The following is a 20,456-nucleotide window of genomic DNA, read 5'->3' on the forward strand; positions in this document are numbered from 1 at the left end:
GTTGTTTCTGAGAGAGAAAGTAAGGGTTAAAAAAAGACAAATGTGATATTGAACCTGGTTCTTTTTTCTTAAAAGGAAATAACATCAGAAATCTAAAACAGACATTTATCCCCCCATGATAAGAAAAATGTCCTGTGACAAATCTAAATTTTCTCCTTTCTCCTAATTAAAGAATATTCCCCCCAAGCCCCCCCAATATCTTTAAATTTAAAAAAAATGAAATAATACAAATAGTATAAGACATGGTGTGGAGCCTGCTGACTTTTGAAATCTACAATGAAACCTCCTGATTCTACTTCCTTCTCCCATCCCCCTGAGTCATTTCATATCTGTTTACTTTAGGGGAGGCAATCTTTGAGACCAGACCAAAAATAATCCTGACCTAGTGGTACATGAAAAGAAACAGCTCCAGAGAGTACCTTGTGACATTTAAATGTACTGGTTAATTTTTATCCACCTCATTAATTGAAAGATGTTTCCTTTGTGTGTGTGTTTGTGTGGTTTCTCTCCTTTGTTACAGAGCCCACAGAAAATCCAGTTGGCACCCTGAGGAACACTGCTGGATACTCCTGTTAAAGAGAATTCTCTTTGAGCCAGTTGATTTCTTCCCTTTAGAAATGGGAGCTGTCAGTGGATTTATAAAATATTCTATGTTTATCTTCAACTTCATATTCTGGGTAAGTGTACATATTTTTTAAATCACCCACTTAAGATGTGAAGAGGGGTACAGAAAAACAAATTATGGATGGACCTAGACTGAATTCCAGAGAAATAAAGGGAAAAGGAAAACTATTGTTCTACAGACATATTTTTATTTGCTTGTTTTAGAAAGCAATTTTCTGCCTAGTTTTGATTGGGTTTGTGAAATGTTGGGGACACAAAAGAAGAATTTTTAGAGCCCCCAAGATAAACATTTCATAAACGTTTTGACATTATAAACATAGTGGATGAAGGTCAGGGCCCACAGTGTTAAGTTCTTTGTAGTTATCTTTCTTGAAGGAATCATTCTATATTGGGAACCTGATTGCATAGACAAATCTTTGACCTCCTTTCAAGCCTCCTCCCAAACCTTCTCACGTAGGATAAGAACAAGTCAATGGACATGGGATTCTAGCATGAAAACACACAGGAAGAGAATGATGACAGCCATAAATAAAAACAATGGATTGAAAAAGGATGGAGAAAAGGACATTTTGATCTTAAAAGTAATAAAGACATGATCACTTTGGAGCTGAGCTTTTCAAATACTACTGTTAAAACCAAAACAAGCTTTTAAAATGTTAAACCCATACTTTCTGTCTTAGTTCGAATCAGAAGAGAGGTAAGGGCTAGGCAACTGGGGGCTAAGTGACTTGCCCCTGCCCTCCATCATATAGTTTGGAAGTGTCTCAGACCAGACTGGAACCCAGGACCTCCTGTTTCTGGGTCTGGATCTCCATCCATTAGCCATGTAGGTGTCCTTCAAGCTTTGTTTTTTAATCATGATATTATATTTTCCAAATCAAAAGTCTCTTGATATAAATCAAAATCTAAGTAAAAAAAAGCCTGGATAGAATACAAGTCTATATGTAAGTTTAAAGCTAAGATTGAGGAAGTAGGTGGAGAGGGGAAATTATCATTAAAGTTCTGGCAAATTTTCAAAATAACTGTTGTGAGCAGGTAGCTAGGTGGCCCAGTGAATTGAGAACCAGGCTAAGAGATGGGAGATCCTGGGTTCAGATCTGGTCTCAGATACTTCCTAACTGTGTGGCCCTGGGCAAGTCACTCAACCCCCCCTTGCCTGATTCTAAAATGGAAGGTAAGGGTTTAAAAAAACAAACTGTTAAGTTTGTTCATGTCTAATGACAAATAGACTGAGGAATAATCCACTTGATGAATAGTTAACTGTTAAAAGTCAGTGGTGAACATATCATTGTACCTATTTTACAGATAAGAAAACTGAGATTTAAGAATAGTTAAGTGAATTTCTGCCTTTCATATTAGCTAACTAGTAAATATTAAAGCCACCATTTGAACCAGGAGTTCCTTTGACTTACACGCAGTTCATTCTAGAGCACAGCTATATATTTCTTGTTGGAAATAACCTTGGTATGAGACATTTATAGATTGGTTAATTTTTCATCATTATTTCACCTGCATCAAAGATCCAAGGTCCTCTTAAAAACAACAACAAATTTCCCCTGATCCCCTTTATCTTCTATCTTAGAATTTATACTAAGTATTGCTTCCAAGGCAAAAGAGTGGCAAGAGCTAGGCAATTAAGGTTAAGTGACTTGGCCAGGGTCACACAAATAGGAGTGTGTGAGGCCATATTTGAACCGAAGGGTCCTCTCTTTTTCAAATGGGGGGGTGGGGTGGGAGTATAGCAAATCCTATCAATAAGCTTAATTATTAAAGCAATAGTAACTGGCCCCAAGGGGGACAGATCAAATTTTGCTGGCTTATTTTTCTTTCTCTAAATGACTTTCAAACTCTTTATGAAGGCTAAGTAATAGTCAGGTAAAGGAGAAATCAGACTGTAATGTGCTGGTTGTGGGAGTCCAAGAATGGAGTCAGTAGATTGGATAAATTCAGGAGTCGTCGGTTAAAAAAAAATGTGCTGTGCAGAAGGTGATTAAAATGGGAAATTAGACAACAACTGGAATGAGGGTTTGAAAGAGTAGTAACCCTCAAAAAAGGTTTTAGCAGTTGCTTCCTTTTCTTTCTTTTTCTTTTTTAACATTTATTAATATTCGTTTTTAACATGGTTACATGATTCATGCTCCTCCTATCCCCTTCACCCCCCCCCCCCACACACACTCCTCCCACTTATGACCGGTGCACATTTCCACTAGTTTTGTCATGTGTCCTTGATCAAGACCTATTTCCAAATTGTTGGTAGTTGCATTGGTGTGGTAGTTTCGAGTCCACACCCTCAATCATGTCCACCCCGACCCATGCGTTCAAGCAGTTGTTTTTCTTCTGTGTTTCCTCTCCTGCAGTCCTTCCTCTGAATGTGGGTAGCATCTTTACCATAAATCCCTCAGAGCTGTCCTGGGTCATTGTATTGCTGCTGGTACAGAGGTGCTTCCTTTTCTTTTACATAGGCAACTTAAATTTTCCCAAGTCCCCTTTCGGACTTTGGCCTTTTATCTTATCACAACCTATGTTATATTCATGTGTAAACCTGCCACACTAACCACCGCTTGAATTTAAGCTCCCTGATGGCAGGCATCGTACCAGGCTCACATCTCTGAACTGAAGGTTCAAGGCATCCTGAGTCTTTTAGAACTCTTTGCACATAGTATGAGTAGAATAAGTTGAACTGAGGAAGGAAATGAGTTTAGCCAGTTGATGTAACTTCTCCACAAGGTCACACAAGTACTTTGTAGCAGAGCTGGCTCTTTGAAACGAAGTCTGAATTGTTTTCAATTTAACAAACATTTGTGTCTACTGTGTGTAAGGTAGACAAAGACTTGCTCGCTCCCCCCCCCCCACTCTACCAGATAAGACCCTTAATAAGGTAGGATACAATGTATTCAAATAAATATATCTGTAAATAGATTATACTTTGAGAATACTAATAGTTATGGGCATCAAGAGAGGCTTCCTGAAGAAAGAGCGAGGGGGCACCTTAGCTGAACTGGGGAGAAAACTGGGGATTCTTAGAAGTTGGGCTGACGATTGATGCATTCCAGGCACTGGCAGTGAAAAGATCTTTGTCATCATTTACAACACCTTCTTCCCTTGCTTCCATCTCTTCTCTAATTCAATTTCTTAATCCTATTGCTCAGATTCCATCTGGGCTGCTCAACTGTTTATACTTGAATGAGATAAGAGTCATTAACTTTTTTTTTTAAACCTTTACTTTCATAGAATTTATACTCTGTATTGCTTCCAGGGTAGAAGAGTGGGAAGGGCTAGGCAATGGAGTTTTAATTTATTTGTCTAGGGGTCCCCCAGCTAGTAAGTATCTGAGGCTAGATTTGAATTTAGGACTTCCCTTCTCTAGGCCTGGCTCTCCATCCATTGAGCCATCTAGATGCCCTTGAGAGTCACCAACATCCATTCATTTCACTGGGTCTCATTATCTTGAGGACTCACCATGTGCCCTATATCTGTACTCTAGACTGGCACTGCCATCTGACCTACTGATGCAATCTAAGGACCATCAGGGCCTAACCATTGAACCCTTAAGGCTTCCAGTCCTTTCTATCCACCATGCCACTCAACTTTCTTTTATGTGTGCCTTCCCCAATTGGAATGTGAGTTCCTTTGGAAAGTGGGACCATCTCACCATTTCTCCAGGATCTCCAGATATTCACAAACTACTGGGCACAGTTAGCTTTTAAGGGATGCTTGTTTGTTCACTGAGGTTAGAAGTGAAGTGTCCAGTTTCGCAACAGCAAGAAGGCCAGCCTAGCTAAAACACAGACTTCATGAAGGAGAGTAATAGGCTTGGAGAAGGTTGTGCCAGATTGTGGAGGGCATTAAATACAAGGTAAGGAATTTTATTTTTTTAACCTCAGTGGCTTGAGGCTTTAAGTGCAAGGTAAGGAATTTATTGTCTATCCCAGGGCTTTAAAATGCAAGATAAGCAAACATGTTGTTTTGTCCTAGAAGTATTAGGAGTCAATACAGAGTCAATGTTTCAGTGAAGAATAGGGAATCTCAAAGTGGCAATAAAATGATAATTTAATCAGCCTGTCATTTGTCAAGACATCTCCTTCCCAAGACATTTAAAGATTGAGTTTAGGGGCATCTAGGTGGCTTGGTGGATTTGAGAGCTGGACCTAGAAACAGGAAGCCCTGGGTTCAAATCTGGTCTGACACTTTTTAGATGTGTGATCCTGGGCAAGTGGCTTAAGTTCCATTGTCTAGCTCTTAGTACTCTTCTGCCTTCAAACCAATACAAAGTATTGATTCTGAGTCGGAAGGTAAAGGTTTAAAATAAAAACTAATCTTTCCCATCTTTCCCTCAGAAAGTATGATCTCTTAAATGAAAGATCTGGGCCCATGTGAGAATTTTTGTGGTGGCTGGATTCTGGCGCTGGAATCCCATCTCCTCCTCTTCACATACACTGCCTCCGCCACCACCTAAATTTGATCCCTTAGTATGTTTTGCCCATACCATGAAAGAAACTGGTTTATAAAAAGTAAAATGCTTAATCGACAAAAGCTCTTAGTACTGTTATTATTTTTATTGTAGTATTAAGAAAAAATGAGATCAGAGGTATGTTAATAACTCATAGATGAACTACTTTATGGCTTACAAACCATTCTCCTCTTAGCATCCCTTGAAGTAGCTAGGACAAATATTCTGTCTGTGTCTCAGAAATGAGAAAAATGAAAAATGTAGTTTTAAGTGTCTATCCACCAAGTGACCCAGAAACATTTATTAAGTACCCACTATGGCCAGACATTGTGTTTGTGCTGAAATAAATAGGCTGTGTGACCTTTGGCAAATAAGTTAACTTCTCAAGTGTTCTGCACAACTTTCCAGGATTAAAAATTACATAGAAAGTGTTGGTCTATATTGACAGATGGAATTTCCTCACCTGAGAATTCCCTATATTAATGAAATCTCTGATCTAGCACCTGTTTGTTTTTTAACCATAACCATCATTTTTCATTCCCATCCTCCTCATTATTACCTTGCTTTAATTTTTTTAATGTTATTCAGGTAAAAATGGTACTAGGACAAGTCACATTTCTCTTCCTTCATAGTTCATGTTTTGTGATCTATTTCACAGGTGGATAAAATAACTGCTATTTGCAATTGGAAAAAAATATTAGGCTCTAAACTTGTTTTTGGTAGGTTCACTTATAGCATCTTCTGAACAATGGTAGCAGATAGGATGCCCAAGATGATTTGCATCCCCCCTTATTCCCAAATGATTTTGATTTCTTCTGCTAAGCTTTCAGACATACCTTCGATCCACATTGTTTGGGGATAATGGTTATTTGACTTGGCAACATCTATTAAAACCATTTCTCTTAGGGGGACAGCTAGGTGACTCAGTGAACTGAAAGCCAAGCCAGATGAAACAGGAACATTTGCAAAATGAGACTTGAAAATCCATCTTCAAAAAAACATTTTAAGGGACAGCTAGTTGGCTCATTGAGAGCAGGACCTGGAGAGAGGAGGTCCTGTGTTCAAATCTGACCCCAAACAATTTCCAGCTGTGTGACCCTGGGCAAGTCACTTAATCCCCAGTTGCTTAGCCCTTACCACTCTTCTCCTTGGAATCAATCAATGTACAGTATTGATTCTAAGACAGGAGGTAAAGCTTAAAGTGGAAAAAAAAAATAATAAAAAATCCTTGCTCATAAATTATTGTGGATCAGTGGTATGTCTGGGTAATTGTGGCCACAGTTCTATTTGTGATAATACTAAGGTTCCAGTGAGATTATTGGTTGGATTCTACAAGAACTTTTAAAATCTCTATTTGTAGGACAAGCATCTGCCTTCTATTAACTTGTAATGATGAAGAATTGATAAAGAATTCTAGCCACCAGATGGTGTCTTCCTGTGTTAACATGTGCTAAATTTTTGTACCCTTCAATGGTGTGGTGGGCAGTTTCTCTCATTTCCATTCATAATATGCATTTGTTTGTAAATCTACTCTTTAAGGATAACCCACCACCTGATTCTATATTAACAGTCTTAAACTTTTCTGTTTCAAGAAAAAATTCTGTATGACAGTCATTTGTCCAACATTTCTTTGTTAACAATGATGGTCGAGTTCATGCAGATGTTAACCAAGCAAGTCCTTTTGTTTCCACTCTTAGCCATTTTATGGGCTCCATTTGGAGATAAACAATTGGATAAATCCAATGGTTTGGACCTATAGTCAGTCCCCATTTGTTATTGCTCATTGAAGTGATGACTGCTTGTTCCAAAAATACTTGTGTGGAAGTTGCTCATGTGCTTCTTGTGTGCTCTGACATTTTCTATGAATCCTCTTCCTTCCTTTTGAGGAATACGTATTCATCTTTCTGTAGTTGCATTAGGCCATTAGACCTGGCATTTTGTATTATTAATACTGTTGTTATTATCGATGAGTCATTGTGCTTGTTATGAGCTCAGATTAGATATGGTGTTTGGCAGTAAACCAGCCATTGAAAGAATTTTCCATTTTTCCCTCTGTTTACTTCCCTTTCCCTTCTTAGACAGTGATAGACAGTTAGGATAAGGCATAGGAATAGTTTTACGTTGTTAAGGATAGGGAGGATAGTTTGGATAGAGTGTAGAAGAAGGCAATGTGTACAAAGGTGCATGACTGGGAATGGGAGGGGGCAGTTAAGGGCAGTTGGAGTCCTGGGTTAAAAGCCAGGTCACCCCTCTGGCAAGGGTCCTGACTGTTGACTCTTGGCTCTGGGCACAAACATACTCTGGGTAGCTTTGGGGCTGAGACAATCTCTGACAGCCAGGGCTGCTTTACTTTGATAGCTATCCTCTAAGATAGACCTTCAAGCAAAATTGAAGTCTACCTTCAGTTTAGGTTTTAGAAGGAAGATTATGGGCTTAGATAGGAATTCAGCCATTCCAGATACATTCCCCCCTGAGGGGGGAATGTGTTGTTAGCCTGCAGTTAACAGTTTTAGCCAGATAACCTTCCCTCCAATTTCCTTAAACTTCCCTTCTCCTGTTCCCTGAAATCATTAAATTCATTTAGTTTGTGAAAGATAGAGCTGGTATCCAGTTAACAGGGGGTTATACTTACTACCTTCCTTTCACCAAGCCAAGTATTTCATCCAAGCTGGGGCTGTAACTGCCTCTGCCCTAGGGCCTGTGGTCCCATCAGAAGTGGAATATTTTTATTCTGTGAGAGAGTAATTCAAACAAAAACTTATCATCACAAGGGGTTTAGTCTATCCACTTAGCATCTTGGCCCAGAATTTACCAAGCTTGAATAACCTCCATAACCAGCTCTCAAAGTATTCTGTTAATTGATTTCCAACTGATTCCAGTGTGGGGGGAAGTGAAGGAGTACTCCACTGGCTCCTGCCCCTCCATCCAGTCTAGTTTACCTGTTCCTTCTCTGATCAGGGACTGGGGAGATTACATTGCCATCTGACCCGCTAATCTTACACTTGGGAGTGGCAGTGTAGATTTCCTTTCTCATGGTGTTCTGAGAGCCACCCTGAATGGGTCTAAGCTCCAGCAATGTAGCTTTTGAGTGAAAGGAACAGTTGTGGGGACTAGTGATAAGTCTTTTCAGCCAAGAGATGACATCAGAATCTGAAATAAAGTATTTTAAGCGTTCCCACTCATTTTCCCACATCTTTAATTTTTATTTTTGAATGTACCCATTCACAGTCAAGATTGGGATTTAAAAAGAGAAATCCTTCCAACAATTTGTCATAATCCTAACATTTATTGAAATTACAAATAAATTAAAGGTTACAGTGATCTGGTTTTCTTCAACATTCATATTACCATGTTTGCACCTCAGCCTTCTAGGGTGACTTGCTTATCTAAGTCTTAAGACCAGATATTTACGAATATCTTCAAGAGATTAAATTCAGTATGTCAATATATATTGATGTCTTTGAAGGGAGAGAATATGATATGTTAATTTTTAGTGCCTTCTATTTTATAGATTCTTGATAGAAGAATCAGCAGCCTTAAAAATCAGTATAGAAGAATAAAAGCCATCTCTTGTGAATCACTTTAGGTTTAGGATCTTGATTTCATATCTTTGGAATTGAATGTGCCTAGTAGATGTTAGCCCTGAACTAATTGGTTTGTGAGGAGTTAAAATAGATATTTCCAATTGTGATTTTTATTTTTGTACCTTCAATTACTCCTAAAGCTAGTCACACATCATTCCCACATTCCCACTACAAATGTAGTGACCCAATACCAGAAATGTACATGTATATGATTTCTGAAAAATATTGACAGGAAAAAATTGTGTTTGTATGTGTGTTTTAACTCATGATCCTTCTGTGTGACTTTGGCAAGGCATTTATATTTCATGTGACTCAAGCCTGGGGCTTATCTCCTCTAAATCAGGGGTAGAACGTTATTTTTTCAGAGTTTCTTAGAAAGGAGTTCTTGCTGACAGTATCTCATGTCCTTCAGATAAAATGACCTTGCTACCGAAATGCCCCCGGTTCGATTTGAGTATAGTCGAAACGTATTCACTTTTTGAAATAATAGGAAAGCTGGTATTGGTGAGGTATCTTTAAAATAAACCAACTATACCTGCTTCAGAGAAAAGTCCTATGTCTAAAATTTAAAACAGAAGATGAGAAGGATAATCATAATTAAGATGAACAGCACTTCCGGAGTCGTTACTCATAGTCTTCAAACTCATTATTTTTTAAAAAAATATTTTATCCCCGCCAATTTCACTTACTATAATTACTCTAATAAATAGACTATGCTTTGTGGTTATTTGTCAAGACATTTGATTTTTTAATCCTATAATGAATCTTAAATCCCATAGGTATAGAAGGTACTTCATAATTTTCAAAACACTAGGCATCTATATTATCTAGCTAACTTGATGCTCACCCTGACCCTGTGAAGTAACTGGGGCAATTTTTATTATTATTCTCATTTTACAGATAATGAAAACAAGGTCGGGAGAGGTTAAAATGATTCAAGATCACAGGGCTATATGACTGACAGGCATAACTTGAACTCATGACTTGACGCTCAGTCCATTGCTTTTTTCATTGCCCCGCACTATTTTTAGTAACTTTAGTAACCAAATGCTATCTCATTTTTCTAATAAAAAGCCTTTAATAGGCACATTAGGACTTATTTTTGGTTTACATTCTATGTATTCAACCTATAAATAAATTAACAAGTATTCAGCCTTATGTACTTGACATTGTACTAAACAGTGGAGAAAGAAAAAAATAGTTCCTGCTTTCAAGGATCTTAAATTCTGATGGGAGAGAATAATTTGAAAAGCAATAGAAGATTACATAGAAGATTAAAAACAAAAACCAGAAGAGATGGAAGGTAATTTTATTGTAGCACACTGTGAAGGAGAATAGTTGTGTAAAAGTATGGTAAAAAGATAGAGGAAAATGTATGAGAGATAGTCCTGTTAGGCCAGTATTGTCTGGACTATGGGTTTACTGGATTTGGGGGAGGATAATTATTATTAAAAAGGTCAGAAAGAAAGGTTATGAAGAGCTGGTGATGCTTTTTTTAATACTGAAGTTGTTATAAAAACAATAATAACCACAGCTAGCAATATAACAAGGTTTGCAAAATCCTGTACCTGTTATGATACATAATCATCTCCTGACTAAATATTATGCTAATTATTTTACTTTTGATCCTAAATCAATACTGTGATCTATATGGCATTATTAGTCCCATTTTATAGATGAGGAAACTGAAGCTGAGGAGTGATAGAACTTGTCTAAGGTCAACTAGTGAAAATCTGAGAAGGTTCAAATTTGGGTCTCCCTTATCCCAAGCCTAGTTCTAAACCACCAAGATGCTTCAACAAACGAAATAAAAAAGCGTGCTCCTTTAAGCAGATGAAACATAACCAGATCACTGCATTTGCTGGTGACTCCCCTCCTCTAAATCACCTTATAATTATTTATTTTTACTTATATGTGTACATGTTGTCTCCCTCTATATTGAGGTGATTTCATTTTTCTCTCCAGGGGAGTATAGCACCTAGCAAAGAACAGAGGCTGTTGGCTTTTGTTAATTGGTTGAAAATGTCATATGTCATTTTTATTTTGCTGATTTGCTAAGGGACTTTTTCCACATAGGTAGGTCCAATGTTTACACATGAGTTTTGGATCATGAAAATCTGTTCTTCAAAATGAAAAAAACAAACAACTAAAAGAAAAAAAAATTAAGCTTCTATGTGTCATCTGTCTCTCAATTCACTGTTGAAAGAATGAATAAGATTAAAAATGACAAAGAGGCTCCAGTAATAAAATGTGACTTCTTAAGTAATGATTAATATTAGGTGCTCAATTGTAAGAGCACTGCAAATGCCACAGAAAAGGTTTTAAAAATTGCTGAGGTTACACCAAAGAGAAAATTCAGATTAGATGGAAAATAAACTTCCTAGAATGGAATCCAATCTTGGCTGATATCGAGACCTTTCTTTTTTTCTTTTAAAAAGCCCTTACCTCTGTCACAGAATCAATAATAGTATTGGTTCCAAGGCAAAAGAGCAGTAAAAGGTTAGGTGACTTGCCTAGGATCACACAGCTAAGAAGTCCCAGATTCAAACCCAAGTCCTTCCGACTCCAGGCCTGGTACTCTAACGCACTGAGTCACATAGCTGTCCTGGAGGCCTTGTAGTCTAATATCAATTATGACTCAATGGTAACTTAAAAAACTAGAAGAGAAATGAACTTTATAAGAAATATCAGCAAAGACCATGAATAATTTCATGCCACAGAACTCACTGAATTTAAACAGGAATTTAATCAATTTCAGCAGTGATCATGTTGATGGCTTGAATGAAAAGGTAATACTTTGAAAACTGTTTAGAAAAATTGACCCCTAGTCTTTTCACTTATAAAACCCATTGAACTGTGGCAATAAAACTTTGTGATAGCTGTAAAGAGGCTTTTTAAGGCAAAATAAAAGTCACAAGAAACTGTAGCTATTTTGGAAGATCCAACTTGAACAAAACAGTCGGTTTCAAAAATATTTAGATTCTTAACTAAATTCTTTATTCACGTTTATTTTTCCATTAGCTATGAAGGCTGGAAGTTCTCATATAAATAGAGAAAGAGTTGTTTTTATTACCTTTCTATGTAGTTTGGCCTTCCAAGTTCAGGGGAGACTAAATTAAAATAATTTCACTTCAGGGCTTCAATGGGTATATGAGATCATTCCTGTGTATACTCTCTAATGATGTAAATGGAAACTTCTTCATGTTCTTTCATGCTATGTGATTTTTCTTTGTACTTTCATAAATCCTTAGGAAAGGTTCTACTGAGCTTGCTGGAGGAGGATGTCATTAAGTCACTTAATGTTACTCTGGTAGTAGGGCAGCTCTCATCACTCATGTTTGCTTTATCCCTTACTCTGCTCATGCAATGGGCTCACCTTCTCTAAATTGTTCATCTCCTCCATGATATCTTCTTTTAGTACATTTATTGTGGACATTTATTTGTAACATACTACAGCTTATATAAGCTTACCATGCACCTCTCATTGTCCTTTTGAGTCCTCCATGATTGCCAGACTACGGCACTTTATGGTATAACAAGATTAAAAAGCCATTAAAAAGTCCAAAAAAACTGATGTTAAAAAAACAGATTTTTGTTTCGGGGAATAGCTTGGGAATCATTGAAAGCATGGCACAATTTCCCTTTCCCCAAAGCAATTTACTTAGCTCACTCTTGTCCTATTAAATTCTGGACCCAGCTTATTACCCATTGCTATTGTCTGTCCAAGATATCCTTAGAGATCAAGATCAGCTCTTGAGTTATCCATCCCACTGCGTGGATCAACAATAGGCAGGCATTATCCATTTAGTTTTTCCTGTGTGAATCTGACAATGGCTCAGATTCTTTGGGCATTTATGGATCTCAACTTTTTAAAACTTTTCAGTGTTCCAAGGCTTAATACAATTAACTTAACGCCATCCATAAGCAAGAATATCCAGAATATATTATTGTGTACCTCATCACTCATATGCTTATGTTATCCCTTACTCTAGTAGTTTTTACTCTGGAAATCTTTATATTTGATGAGGTCTTATTGTTTCCATGAGAGGCAACTGAACGGATTACATTTATTCTTTCAGTGGTTTCAAAGAATGGAATTTTAAAATAAGCTTTTAAAATTTTAAAAGAAATAACAAGCATAGCAAGATCTTTTATTTTCTCTATTTTTCAATTATGTGAAAAGAGGCTCATAGTCTGGTCATTTACAAAAGCCTTCATATTTTCATCACAGATATAGCTGGTACTATATAGATTATTCTAATAAAGATTTTTATTATTATAAGAGAGTAGACAATATGTGTCAGCACTCATTGGTGTCCTCTATCATTATTTTTGGTAGTAACGCTATATATATATATATACACACATATATATATAATTTTTAATATTTATATATATAACATTTTAATATAAATTTTATATATAAATTTTTTCCCAATCCCGAGGTATCTTCCTCAATTTCAGTTTTGAGAATGTGTCCCTCAATGATTTTGAAATTCTGCTACATCCACAGGGGTTAACTTGGTGCTTGTTTGGTTTCGTTCAGACTCTTCCTATTCTCTTCTTAAGAACCATTTCTACTTCCTGACATCCGTCTTCTGTCACAGAAAAAGTAAAGAGTTATTATAGAAATGTTGACAGATCTATGTTCCATATTTAATCTATTTACAATGGCAATTAAATCCTTAAACATATAGTTTGTGATTATCTAGTTTAAGTTAATCCTTTCCTAAGCTTTGTCCAATTTCATTTTATTTTTCCTTCTCCTGATTCTTATAATTCATGAGGAAATATTAAACACAGATTTTTTTTTTGCCATTCTTCTCTGAGGCTTTTAAATTTTTCTTTCTTGGTTACTATTTTTTTTTCTTCTGGGAAGGAGATCAGTTGCTTGATAGTGGTGGCATTTTTCTAGCTTCTTTTGGTCTTCTCATTGTGGCAACTGATTTGTATCAAACTTTCATCAGAAAAAGGCGACAATCTGTGCTAACATATTTTTCTTGATACATTTCCCATTTTGTTTATCATCAATTACTTGTGCAAATGGGCCAGGTTGGAAATATAATTTTATGCTATATTTTCAATTCATTTAGATATAGTAATTTTAAATTATTTTAAAATATTTTAATTAAAATGTTTAGTTAAAAAAGTGAGAATTTTGATTTTTGGTGCAATGTAGGAAATAAACTGACTCCATAGAGTTAGAGGGCCTGAGTTCAAAACCTACATAATTATAATTTAACATACCATAACAATTAAAGAGTTGCAATATTGCAATATTAAATATTAAAATAATTTAAAAATTCAAGTTAACCCACGCTAGGTTAAGAATCCCTTGAATAGTTCTTTGAGTTTTCTTCTAGCTCAAAAGCTGTGATTTATGATTCTATAGGTGAATGATCTGAATGTAAATACACAGCAGATCTATATGTAATTTCTATATACGACCAGTTATTTCTACCCAGTAAGATAGTCACTTTTCTGTTATTGTTGCTGTGACGTTGTTTGAAGTTGGCCATATCTAGTACTTTATGTTCCTTGTCTTGGAGTATTTCTTTCTCATCTTAGTCTTTTAAAAGGTCTGGATTTTGTTTATTGCTCCTTGGATAAATATATCACAATCTCCCTAGTTATTTCCAGGTTAGAATACTTGTCATGGTAGATTTTAGGATAGGTAAAAAAAATAAATCTGGGGATGAGAGGGAAAGTGAGTACACTTTCCTCCTCCACCCCAACACATCTCGTTAGGTAATATAATCGCTCTAGGTAAAATGTTATTCACATTCACAAATCAACAAAAAAACCACTAGAAATAATTCTTACTTTGTTTTAGAGATAAAACTAGTATTTAGTAGGGAAAACTGGTTATCCAAGGTTTCAGTGTAAGATTGGACAAATAATTGTTCTTAGAACAAAACACTTTGAAGAACTTAATATAAATGAACTATAATATCAACCTGCATAAAGACTGTATCCTTAATGTGAAATCTCTTTGAAAGGGACCAAGCTTCCTTTCTTTCTTCCCTCCCTCCTTTTCTCTGTCTCTGTTTCTCCTTCAGCTATGTAGTTGTTGAGGAGAGTAAGGGACTTTTGTGATCATGATTTATGATGTTTAAGGATATTTAGTCTAGAGAAAAGAAGAATTAGGGAGACATGCTATTCAAATTTTAAAAGATTGTTTTATGGAAGAGAGATTAGATTTATTTTGCCTGGCTCCAGAAGATGAAAGTCAAAGCTGGAGAGAGGTTTTGACTTGATGTAAAGAAAATGTTCAGTTCTCATAGGTGGCCTCTGGTAGTGTTTCTCAATAGATGTCTTTAACTGAAGGATGGATGACTACTGCAGGTTATAGAGAAGAGAGTTGGTCAGGTACTAGGTAGATTGGAATCTCAGGTAGTATGAACTAATGCAGAATAAATGGAGTATTTTATTTATTTACTTATATTGTTTATGTGTAAAAACTAGCTAAACAGAACAGGAGGAATTTAGGTGAGGATAACAAAGTTTTGTTCAAAAATATTGTTAAAAAAACATGACTACCACCCAACTTTTTGTTGAAGTAACGAGCCCTGGACTCCTGAGGTCAGATGATGACGTGTTACTCTACTCACTCCGTCCTCCCAGCACCTGACAGAGAGTGGATGGAGTCAAGTCCAAAAAAGGAATTACATTTTTGAGCATGATGGCTGTGAGGATTGGTTTTGCTTGACTGTTTGTTGCAAGGTTTTTTCAAAATTGGTTCTTACTTTCCCTACCCTAAAAGCTACCATGACAAGTATTCTAACCTGGAAATAACTAGAGAAATAATATATTTATCCAAGAAGCAATAAACAAAATCTAGACTTTAAAAGACTTGAGTCCAGAAAGAAATGCTTACTCCAAGAAGAGGAACAGAAAGTGCTAGATATGGCCACCTTTAATCAATGACACAGCAGCAACAACAGAAACCTGACTATATCTTATGAGGTAGAAAATAATAACTGGTTGTATATGGAGAAGTTATACATAAATCTGCTTGTATTTTTTTTATTTCTATATAGTTGGGAATGAGAAGGGTTAAGCAAAACGGATGCCCTTCCAAAAGAGGCCATTGAAGCTTCTTTAAAAATGAATACAAGCAGGGGCAGGTGGGTAGCTCAGTGGATTGAGAGCCAGGTCTAGGGAGGGGAGGTCCTGAGTTCAAATTTGGCCTCAGACACTTCCTAGCTGTGTGACCCTGGGCAAGTCGCTTGAACCCCATTGCCTACCCTTACCACTCTTCTGCCTTGCAACCAATATACAGTATTGATTCTAGAACAGAAGAGAAGGGTTTTAAAAAAATGAATAGAAGGGAATTATTATATGCTGTTTTTTTAAAGCAAGGTATAAAACGAAGTGTCATGGTTCAATCCTCTTTGGGTTTTGCTCTGTACATATGAATTCTGTCTCTTTTTCTCTGTATCTCTCTGCCTGTTGTGTTTAGGTTCAGAATAAAAACAACAGATTTCTTTTAAAAAGAAAGAAATGAGAGATGATGGCAGCTAGAAACTAAAGGGAGTTACCAGCATATATACTTCTGGTCCTCATCAGATGGGGATGGGGATGGGGATGGGAATGAGGGAGATGCCAACAGGGTAGAAACAGTGGGTTTCCTTTGAAGCTCCCTAGTATATGGCATCACAGAAGCTTTTGCCAGTGTTACCATGAGAGTAGGCATCCAGTCCTGGCGCTCCATTAGGTAGGAGTGCCGGGGAACTGAACTTAATGCACTTTAGAGTCCTGCTCCTTTTTTCTACCAGCATATTGACCACGTCTCAGAAGCTGGAGTTGAAGGTCTTCTGTTCTAATACTTTAACAGACACCTCAGATTCTTACTAATAAAATTTCCTTGATTTATTCAATTTTTTGGAGGCCATAACATACATCTTAACTCACCCTGCTCCCCCCCAATCCAAGAATTTTACTGAGAATAAGTCAATGTGTTTTACATTTTATATAATGGCTATGGTCCAAATTAAATAATCTGCTAGAGTCATTAAGGAGTTACTTTAAGTACTGTTCCTCATTGTTTCTTTCTTGGTGAGTTGTAGAACCAAACAAAGAGGGGAACAAAAAATACAAGCATTCACTTTACGGGAATACACCAACCTTAACGGATATCCCAGTTGCTTAGCCCCGAGTTTTGTCAAATAGCCTCTTGTCCCCTGCCTACCCCAGCCAGCCCCCTGCCTCTTGCATTGTGAATGAATAGTTGGCAATCAGTCAGCTATTCACTTCATCCTTGGTCTGGAAAGCCTCCTTGGAGATGAACCCAAGGGATTAGTAAGAATATGTTGTCTTTAAATGACTGGAACTTGTTTTTGACCTCAGAGTGTCTATTAAAAACACAGAATTGGAATTTTAAGTGTAGAAGCTTGTGTGTGTGTGTGTGTGTGTGTGTGTGTGTGTGTACATTTATATATATCTACAATATATACATATATATTCAATTGGAAATTATTTCACTGCCCCAGATAAAGAGATTGTATATGAAACACAAACACACAGTCATTAATGAATCTATCTTTTGTTTAAGGACACACTTCTTGTAATTTTACTAGTTAGAGACTGGAGAATTAGAGGCAACATGACGTAGTAGATAGGGAGAGAGTTGGTGTCCAAGTCCTGCCCCAGCCATATTCTGGCTGTGTGACCCTGGGCAAATATTTCACTTTGCTCTGGCAATTCTTTAGATAGAAGCTACTCTCAGGGATAGGGGAGGGAAGGAATGAATTTAAAATAAAAGAATATTGCTTCTATATTGGGGAAAAGAAAATTATAAAAGACTAAATGCAGAAGGAGATCTACAAACTTTTTTTTTGGATTTGGTCCATGAAGAAATTTGTATTGCTTGACTGTATACATGTTTGTGATGGAGGGGTTTATTCTTGTTTCCTTTTGAATCAAGAAGGGTGGAATGGTTGGTGGGGAGGAAGAAAAGAAAAATTATTAAAAAAAATGTCTAAATATTGCAGAGTAGGTTTTGAGGGACTTTTCCATTTCCAAGAGCTCTCTAGAACATACTAGGTCACGATTAGGGTGAACATTGAATCTCCTGGGCATGGTAGCATATATAAAAATTTGCTCTATACAAAGTTAAAATATGGAAATTGGTTCTAACACAAAGGAAACACACCATGCAAATTCCAATATTGCAACCACTTCAGAGGATTCTTATTCATAGTAAACAGTATCTACCTGTAAAATCAAAGATCTGATTCCTATTGCTGAATGCTAAGTATCAACTTATTCTAACGACATTTTCCCCCTCTACCTCCAGGTATGTGGCAGCGTCATCCTGGGAATATCAGTATATGCACGTACCAGCAAATTCGGTCAAGAGGTAAATATCGCGTCACTCGCCCCCTTCCCCATTCCATTCTTTTTTGTAGAAATGACTTGGGAGCAAAATTCTATTCTGAGCATGAAACAAATAGGTGAGATCTCCTTTAGGTAGCCTATATTAAGTATATTCTCTATGTTGGTATTGTACTAGGCACTGAGATTTTTAATTTATTTGGTGAGAGTACAGCCAAAATTGGGGCCAGAGAGGGATAATTTGTAAGAAGCATGGGGGGAAAGAAGCCCCAGCGTCAAGTCACTCCATATGGTTTATGACAGAGTAGCAGGTGGGGAAAGAGGGAAAAAGGGAAACTTCTTTCCCTTCAAGATTTAATTCAAGTGACTTATCCATGAGACCATTCCTGATTAGTACTTACTTCACCTCCAATTATTTCACATTTATTTTATATTGACTTATCTATGTCCATGGCACCCAACTTCCCCCATCCCCAATAGAACATACATTTTTATTTTATTTTTTGAAACAACCCTTACCTTCCAACTTGGAATCAATAGTACATATTGGTTCCAAGGCAGAAGAGCAGTAAGGGCTAGGCAATGCAGGTAAATGACTCACCCAGGGTCATTTAGCTAAGAAGTGTCTGAGGCCAGGTTTGAACCTAGGACCTCCCATTTCTGGCTATGACTCTCAATCCATTGAGCCACCCAGCTGCCCCCAGAAGAGCATACATTTCTGAAGGACAAACATTTTCAATTTTATCTTAATATCCAATTGCTCATCATAGTGTCACATACATACATAGACACACATACACAGACACACACACACACAGTAGCATCAAATATGGCCTTGTGACTAATTTGTCTTTTGTTTTTAGATCATTCGTGGTGAAGCAGCTGGACTGAATACACATGCAGCTGCGAATCTCTTGATAGCTGTGGGTACCATTATCATGGTCCTTGGTTTCCTGGGATGCTGTGGTGCTATGAAGGAAAGTCGCTGCATGCTGCTCTTGGTAGGTTTCAAGGCCCCAATATTTGTGATGAATTTTGGGAAATCTGATGAAGTTCATTTTTCTTATTCCTTAGGAACTTGGCAAGTTCAATACTGCCCTTAAGTCTGCTTTTAAGGATGGAACGTGGAAGTTGAGATATCTAAGGAGATCTTTCATATAGACTATTAGAACAGAAACCTGTTAAAACTGTCCTTGGTCCTAGGTCCTAGGTTTATCTACATGGTATGGTGGATACAGTGATGGAATCAGGAAGATCCAAGTTCAAATCTAGCCTCAAACACTTACTAGTTGGGTGATTCTGGGCTAGTCATTTAACCTCTTTGCCTCAATTTCTTCGATTGTAAAACAGGGATAACAATAGCCACCATCTCCTAGGGTTATTGTAAGGATCAAATGAGGAAACATTTGTAAAAGTGCTTAGCACTTATATAATAGGTGCTATATAGATATGTATTATATTTTTTTCCCAATAGTATTTCCACCAATTGGGTGAAGATCATTTAAGACACATAAGCAACTGATTTTAATCTGGATCATTTAAAAAGATTTTTTGATCTAGACCAGTGATTCCCAAAGTGGGCGCTACCGCCCCCTGGTGGGTGCTGCAGCAATCCAGGGGGGCGATGATGACCAGGTGCATTTATCTTTCCCATTAATTGCTATTAAAATTTTAAAAATTAATTTCCAGGGCCTAAGTAATATTTTTTTCTGGAAAGGGGGTGGTAGGCCAAAAAAGTTTGGGAACCACTGATCTAGATTATGTTAGCAAGTTTTAAAAGATGTAATTTAGGAGGAAAAGAGATAAAATCATTTATAGGAGATTAGAGGATTATAGATTTAGGGCTAAAAGGGAGTTCAGAGTACAGATAGTCTTGTTACTTCATTTTATGGATGATGAAACTGACTCAAAATTGACTCACCCAGTGTCTCAGGTGTGAAAAATCTCAAAGCTGGGCTTTAAATCTAGGTTCTCTGATTCTAATTATTGTCCATTTCCTACTGCAGTTTTTTTTCCCCATTCAGTTGTTTTTCAGTGGTGTCCAACTCTTTGTGACTCCACTTGGGGTTTTCTTAACAAAGATACTGGAGTGGTTTGCTATTTCTTTCTGCAGATCATTTTACAGATGAGGTAACTGAGGCAAACAAATAAAAGTGATTTTCCCAGAATCACATAGCTAGTAAGTTTTTAAGGCCAGATTAGAACTTGGGAAGATGAATCTTTCTAATTTTAGGCCTGGTATTCTATCCATGGTGCCACCTTCTTGCCCCAAGTTAATTGAGAAATATTTTAATTGCTTATCCACTAAGAGAGATTTTCTTTTAAGATTTAATTCTTGTTGTTCCAGGGCTTATTATGACATAGGTAAGGTAAGGGAAGAGTTAAATTAAACTCATAAGATCTCAGGCTTTGCTGCTTTTTCGGTAGGATAAAGCTCTTCATGGGGAAGGGGAAATGTGGCT

General features: G+C 36.9%; 1 protein-coding gene across 1 annotated transcript in view; it reads left to right on the forward strand.

Moving 5' to 3' along the window:
- The first annotated feature begins 497 nt into the window (after window positions 1–497).
- The window catches only part of TSPAN8 (tetraspanin 8), a 28,506-nt gene continuing 8,547 nt past the window's right edge, over window positions 498–20,456 (forward strand). The window contains exons 1-3 of the mRNA XM_044678582.1: window positions 498–677; window positions 17,957–18,019; window positions 18,858–18,995. Of these exons, the coding sequence (XP_044534517.1) occupies window positions 618–677; window positions 17,957–18,019; window positions 18,858–18,995 (261 nt within the window). The 5' untranslated portion in view covers window positions 498–617. The remainder of the gene's footprint in view (window positions 678–17,956; window positions 18,020–18,857; window positions 18,996–20,456) is intronic.

This window comes from Gracilinanus agilis, chromosome 5 (genome assembly GCF_016433145.1).
Source record: "Gracilinanus agilis isolate LMUSP501 chromosome 5, AgileGrace, whole genome shotgun sequence".
NCBI classification, from domain to species: Eukaryota; Metazoa; Chordata; class Mammalia; order Didelphimorphia; family Didelphidae; genus Gracilinanus; species Gracilinanus agilis.